Genomic DNA, 7,343 nt, shown 5'->3' with positions numbered 1-7,343 from the left:
CCGTAGCAACATACCAGTGTGTCTTACGCAGCCTTCGTCGTCGTCGAATTAATGATTTTCTCAAATATATTCACATCCATACGCGAATGGATGTAGAACAACGCCTTATGAGCTTTCTTCCTCAAATCACGCTGAGCATTCCTTTGCGCACCCGTTGCATTTTCCAGGAGTGCAACCGGAACGTAAATGTCGTTGATGAAATCAAGAACATCTTGAGTGCTAAATAACATACGCATCTGAATCATCCATCGATTCCAGTTCTTATCATCGAACATTGGAAGCTTAGTACTCAGATTACAGTTTTCGTTCATCTTGAATCTTGTACAATACACTTAGATCTCACCAAATACAAGTGTTGTTTCCCAATCCCGCAAAATCAAAAAATGTGTTTCTATTACGATTCCAATCAAAAGTTTAACACGGACTCAAGAAACAAAATCAATCACATAACGTCTAACCGTTCACTCGTGTTTCCCCGTGTTTTGCTGTGGATTTGAACTGGAGCTCTGGAAACCAATTTTTTTGTACAGAAGGTGAAGAAGAAAAAGATGAAAGAGAGAGAGAAAAGAGAAAATAACAAACTTTCACTACTTTCTTAAAATAATTACAGCAAGATGGTTACACATACACTGTTCTGGTGTACATGGACTGTTGATAGATACACAATTAATAATGTCATGTAGATAACGTACTAATATACGCTATATATAGGTTAAACTTAACAAAAATAAATATTATTAATACCTAAAATAAATTATTTCTAACAAATTTAATACAGAGTTGAGTTTTCATCTAATAATAATTAATATATATAAATTAAAGATCGAATGATTTTATTCTAGCGAATTAAAAATCTTGACAGCGAATACACATTATTTAGTATAATTGAGGTGATTGCTTTATTCGTTATGAAAATATAAATTGAAAACTGATTTGTTTATTCTGATAATATACTTTTGTATTCAAGATCTAGTCTTATCCATTTGGACAAAGTGTTAATTTGTTATGAATATTTTTGCTTTATTCAATGAAACTCTAAAATTACGTTACTTATGTTAAATATAGAAACTAAAATGCCAAAATATATTTTAAAGGTTAATATTGTTTTAATTTTATATAAATGAATAATATATTTAAAAGTTAATAGTTAAAGAGATTATTTGTTATGTACTATCAATGTAAAAAAATTTATAGGGTTAATATATCACAATCATATGTATTACTTTTTATATGTTTAAAGTAAAAGTCTTACTAGTTGTGATTAATTGACCGTGTAAAAAATATTCAACCGTATTTACTTAAATGTGATTGCAGATTATATTTATAAACCTTTCAATATCTCATAAATGCTTTGTCAAAATTTTCAAAAGCATTAATTCACATCCACATTTTCTTAAGATCTTAGCAATGGCTGAAGTTCAATTATTGGGTGCAAGAGGAAGCCCATTTGTTCAAAGAGTGCAATATGCTCTAAAACTAAAGGGTATTGAGTACACTTTCATTGACGAAAATATAAAAAACAAAAGTGAACTTCTTCTTAAGTACAACCCTGTTTATAAGAAGGTACCTGTTTTGGTTCACAATGGAAAACCATTATCTGAGTCACTTGTGATTATTGAATACATTGATGAAACTTGGGAGAATTATCCCATTCTTCCTCAACAAGCTTATGAGAAAGCCTTGGCTAGATTTTGGTCTAAGTTCATTGATGACAAGGTGAGTCATATTTATTTGGTCTAAGCTTCTTTTTATAATAAGAACTAATTTCATGAATTTCATTTCGATGAATGTAGATCTGGCCGGCGATAGCAAAGGCGGCATGGACAGTGAACAAAGAGGAGCGAGAGAAAGGCAATGAAGAAGTGTTGCAGGCTCTACAATTTCTTGAGAATGAACTCAAGAACAAATTCTTTGGCGGAGAAAACATTGGCATTGTGGACATTGCTGCTTCCTTCATAGCTTTCTGGCTTCCTACCCTTGAAGAAGCTATTGGATTGAAGTTCCTTAGTGGTGGCAAGTTTCCTAAGCTCCAAAAATGGAGTCAAGAGTTCATCAATCATCCTATTGTGAAAGAGATTCTTCCTCCCAGAGAGGGACTCTCGGCGTATTTCAAAACTCGATATGCTGCTCTTAGTTCTGCAAAATAAATCAATGCAGTATTTTAGAGATAAGAGAAGTACAAGTTAGTTTTAGACTAATCTTAGAGATAAGAGAAGTTGAAACGAAATCATTTTAGTTTGCATGTTATCATTTGAGTAGTATTTTGAGTTTTATTTGCAGTCTTATTTCTGTTTTGTCAATTAGCCACTCTAAATTGTCAGATTAGTTTCTTGTTAATTTATGGTTATTTTCACGTTTTTAAAGATCCGCGGTAACAAAACGGTTTTGACAAATATGAAATCAATATTATTATCACCGTTTTTTATATTAAAAATTAAATTGTGATTAATTCATGTCATCACATTTGAAATGAGCGTCGTGATATCTATACAAATCGATATTGCACAAAAATTTATGTGACGTCGTGATATCTATACAGATTGATATTGCACAAAAAAAATTATGTGATCGCGACCACTTTTTAGAATCGATTATTTCTTCGGAAAAATTAATGTAAAATTAAAAAAAACGTGAATTTTTACAAAAATAATCCATTTTTTCAAGGAAATTCCCAAAAAATATCCATGGTTTCAAAAAAAATCTCAAACTACCCCACTTTTAGGAGAAGGCACCAATTCAATTGGCGGCTCCTCTTAAAGATTGAATGGAGACGTCAATTGAATTGGCTAGGGCATGTGCCCTAGCCAATCCAATTGGCGCCCATGTGTATTACTTGAGAGGAGACGTCAATTGGATTGACACCTCAGTGTAAAATGCAATTTTTTTTGCTAAATGGTCTACGTGATACATAAATTTGAAATAGGACCAATTGATATTAATAAAATTATCCGTTTACACAAAAAAGCCTAATGGTGATGACCGTGATTACCTAACCGACCTTCGGTCCCACATCCCCTAGCTACCCTAACTCGTGGCCCTAACCCGCGTTGATGATTCACCATTGGTGTTTGAGCATCTGAGGGGCCAGGAGCGTCACTACCAACTATAGGAGATGGCCTGTTTAGGTAGTCAGACAATTCATCATAGTCTTTAGTATGCATCGAGGATGTACCGCCGTAGCTGAGTTCATGAGCCATGCCAGAGTAGTTGGGTTGTGGTTGATTCATTGGTGGGTGGCGGGGACGGTTGAAGGGAGACATGAGTGTGAATGATGCGTCGAGGAAAGGTTGGAAAGGTTGTTGGGGTGTTTGGTATATATAGGGTTGTTGGAGGTTTTGGTTTTCTGAGGTTTGGGCTTCTTGGCTATGGTAGGAGGAGGGGCGGTTGGTGTTAATTGATCTCTGTTTGATTTCTGATAGACATGCTGCTATTGAGAGTGCCTACAACAATCATGACAACGGATGGCATGATCCTCATTCTACCCATGTCTATTGCATTAGACATATTGCACAAAACTTCATGTGTGCAATAAAAGATAAGAATCTTCGCAAAAAGGTGGTGAATGATGGGTATGCTCTAACTCAGCCGTCATTTCAATATTATCGTGATGAAATTAGACTGTCTAATGAAGACGCATGGAGATGACAAAATAACATACCAGTAGAGCAATGGACAAGGGCATTTGACAGAGGTTGTCGATGGGGCCACATGACAACAAACCTTGTGGAATGCATGAACGGGCTATTCAAAGGAATTAGAAATATGTCAATAACCGCCTTGGTAAGATCGACCTATTATAGGTTGGCTTCTACGTTCGCAACCAGAGGCGAAAGATGGAGTGCGGTGTTAATGTCTGGGCAAGTATTCAGTGAGTGTTGCATGAAAGTCATGAAAGATGAGAGCATCAAATCTAGCACACACGTTGTAACAGTCATTGACCGTCATAGGCAAAATTTCAGCGTCCAGGAAACAATGGACCGCAACGAAGGGAGACCAAATTTAGCCTATGCTGTTAGACTAAACAGAAGTTGGTGCGACTGTGGAAAATTCCAGGCCTTTCACATTCCTTGCTCCCATGTCATTGCAGCATGCGCATATACTCGTCAAGACGCTTACAGCCATTTATCTGATGTGTACAAGGTCATCACCGTCATGAATGTATATAATCAAAGCTTCTCGGTACTACCAATGGAGGAATACTGGCCTCCATATGAAGGTGATATAGTTTGGCACAACAACGAGATGCGTAGAAAGAAAAAAGGAAGGCCAAACAGCACACGTATCAGGACAGAAATGGATTCCACAGATAAAATGATAAGATTATGTAGTATCTGTCGTCAACCAGGACACAACAAGAACAACTGTCTTAATCAAGGAGCATCATCTGGGTCTTAAGCTTTTTGTAACATTGTATTTTTGTAACCTTCAATCATTATATATCATTAAGTTTTTGCTACAATGAGGTTCACAACAAACATCAGTACAAAATAAGCTAACTGAAAACATAAATATTTCTAACTGATTACAACAATCAAATTGATGTCATCTCGACCAAACATCATTTCCCTAGCATCCTTATCAGTCTTCATTCGCACCCAACCAAAGATAATGTCGAGTCTCTTAATACTTCTAATTTTTTTTCCTTCTGGTATTTTCCCATCTAACCAACGAACCAACTCCCCTCAGTTGATCGAACGTAGTGATGTTCCAGAACAGCATCAGCATCTGAGGTTTGTCTCTCGCATAAATCATCTTTCCGTATCGGCGACGAATACCAAACATGATTGCCAAATGATTAATTGAGATGTGGAACAATGACTCACACAACACATCTATTTATAACAAAAAAATTGCATTTTACACTGAGGCGTCAATCCAATTTGCGTCTCCTCTCAAGTAATACACATGGGCGTCAATTGGATTGGTTAGGGCACATGTCCTAGCCAATACAATTGACGTCTCCATTCAATTTTTAAGAGGAGTCGCCAATTGAATTGACGCCTCCTCCTAAAAATGGGATAGTTTGTGAATTTTTTTGAAATCAGAGATATTTTAGAAATTCCCTTAAAAAAAATGGATTATTTTTATAAAAATTAAAAAAAAAAAAACGTGATCATGCCAGAAATTGCCATGTTAATGGGAATCATAGTACTATTCTGTTTTTGGAAAGAACTCATAATGGTTGTTTCTAGAGAGATTATATGTTATGATTTTTCAAACATCAGTTCATATGATAGTGGCTCCACCATGTGCATAAATCTGGCAACTTAGCCAAAAACATATGATAGTGGCTCCACCATCTGCACTATCTGAAAATCAAGCATGCTAAAGTAAAGATGCCATACACATGTCAATATATATAGGGATAAGATTACATATGTAACTGATATTTTTATTTGAAATTTCAATTTACAAAGGATAAGATCGATAAATACAAAAGTCATTTCAAAGGGTTTTTTTATTTATAAATTGTCTAACTGCACCATAACTTGCATCGAATGTCTGCATCATATATGATTTCTTTTTAAATAATTGAAATAACTCCTACATAATATTGGAAATAGTCAAGAGACGGTAAAAATACCACCTATAAGCAGTTATATTTTGAGAGATTCATACATAAAAAATTTGAAAAAACCAAACCCCTATAGTTATACACTCTTATTTGTTGAAATATCAATATTTCTCTTTAAAAAAACTATATTCTTTTAATATAGATGCTAAACTTCTAAAGTGAGAGGGAATTAGAAGGTAATGTTGGTAATTTAAAAAAAGTTATTAGTCACCTAATTTTAATTTGTATTTTGTTAATTATTAAAAAAATAAAGGGTATTTTTAAAGAAATAAAAGTTTAGTTCAAAAACTCCTATCCTCTTGATATATAATTATAAATTTATATTTTATTGTTTGAATTAATTAAATAAAAGGTAGAATGAAATAAAATCAAATGCATTTCATTCTATTTCATTATTTGAATTTTTTTTTAAAATAACCATATTTTCGAAATAAAATACGATAATAACCGGGTTTTCAAAAAATTTCCCAAAATAACCATGTTTTATAAGGGATGCGCCGGAGGAGTTGGCGCATCCCTTAAAAAATTTTGGAGCCTTAAAGGGAGACGCCAAAGGGGTAGGCGCCCTAGTTAAAGCCCCCGTAAGGGAGGCGCCCCTAGGGTTGGCGCCCTTGTGTGCCCCTTAAGGGAGGCGCCCCTAGGGTTGGCGCCCTTGTGTGCCCCTTAAGGGAGACGCCCCTAGGGTTGGCGCCTTAGCCTCCCACTAAGGGAGGCGCCCCTAGGGTTGGCGCCTGTGTGTGTGCCCTAGGGTTTTTTTTAGGTGCCTTTTGTGTGTTTTTTTAGGTGCCCCTTCTGTGTGTCTTGTGTGTCTGATTTATCGCCTCTATAAATACGATCACCTTGTATACAAATTTTCAGTCAAATTCATCTCTCAGTTTATATTTTCACTCAAACTCATCTTCTAGTCTAGTGCAACCACCATTTTTAATTTTCTTTGTTTTAACAATGTCTAGATATATTCAAAAACGAAATGCTGATGTAATATTTTCTGCCGTTGCGGCTTCGATACAGGTTCGACTTTGGAACACAAATACTTTTGAACGTCTTAATCGGACGTTGTATAGTTGGTTAGAGGGAGAAATTGGAGAGGGTGAACGGATTAGAAGAATACAATGGCTTGTGTCCACGTTCAACCAAAGCGGAGAAGTGCGTGAATGGGTGGATATTAAGACCGACCAAGACGCTCGTAGGATGATGCAGTACATGTTCAAAATTGTTTTGATGGTTGTAATCGCATAGTTTTTGTATTCTAGTTGTTTTAATTGTTTGTGTTATTTTTTATGAACAACTGTCTTTTCGTCAAAGCCGTCTACTATGAAGTAAAATTAATTTTCCATATATTGCAACAGAGATACTTTGAAATAAATTTAAGTTTCCATATATAGCAATAGACGTACATCTGAATTTATCTGGTTGTGCTAGTTCTAACACTAGGACAGTTATTACGATTGTGACCTGGTTGACGGCATGAACTACATAGTCTAACCATTTTGTTCGCCGTATCCATTTCGGTTCGAATTCGGGTGTTGTTAGGGCGACCCTTTTTCTTCCTTCGCATAACTTCGTTGTGCCAGATGATGTCCCCTTGATATTCTGGCCAATAATCCTCTTTTGCCACTACTGAAAAACTAATTTTATAAACATTTGAAAGGCTGGCGACTTTGTAAACTTCAGATAGCAAGTAGGATGGATCTCTTCGAACCTTTGAGCACGCCGCTATGACATGGGAGCAGGGGGTACGGAAGGCTTGGAACCTTCCGCAGTCGCA

General features: G+C 35.7%; 1 protein-coding gene across 1 annotated transcript; it reads left to right on the top strand.

Annotated features, from left to right (window-relative positions):
• Positions 1-1,345: 1,345 nt before the first annotated feature.
• LOC127100871 (probable glutathione S-transferase) lies at positions 1,346-2,365 on the top strand. The gene is made up of 2 exons (XM_051038184.1): positions 1,346-1,716; positions 1,794-2,365. Exons 1-2 carry the CDS (start codon positions 1,408-1,410, stop codon positions 2,145-2,147), a joined length of 663 nt encoding a protein of 220 aa, XP_050894141.1. The 5' UTR covers positions 1,346-1,407; the 3' UTR covers positions 2,148-2,365.
• The last annotated feature ends 4,978 nt before the right edge of the window (positions 2,366-7,343 follow it).

Source organism: Lathyrus oleraceus, chromosome 7, assembly GCF_024323335.1.
Source record: "Lathyrus oleraceus cultivar Zhongwan6 chromosome 7, CAAS_Psat_ZW6_1.0, whole genome shotgun sequence".
Lineage (NCBI taxonomy): Eukaryota > Viridiplantae > Streptophyta > Magnoliopsida > Fabales > Fabaceae > Lathyrus > Lathyrus oleraceus.
The sequence above is the reverse complement of the archived record's forward strand: the minus strand, read 5'-3'. Positions and strand labels throughout refer to the sequence as shown.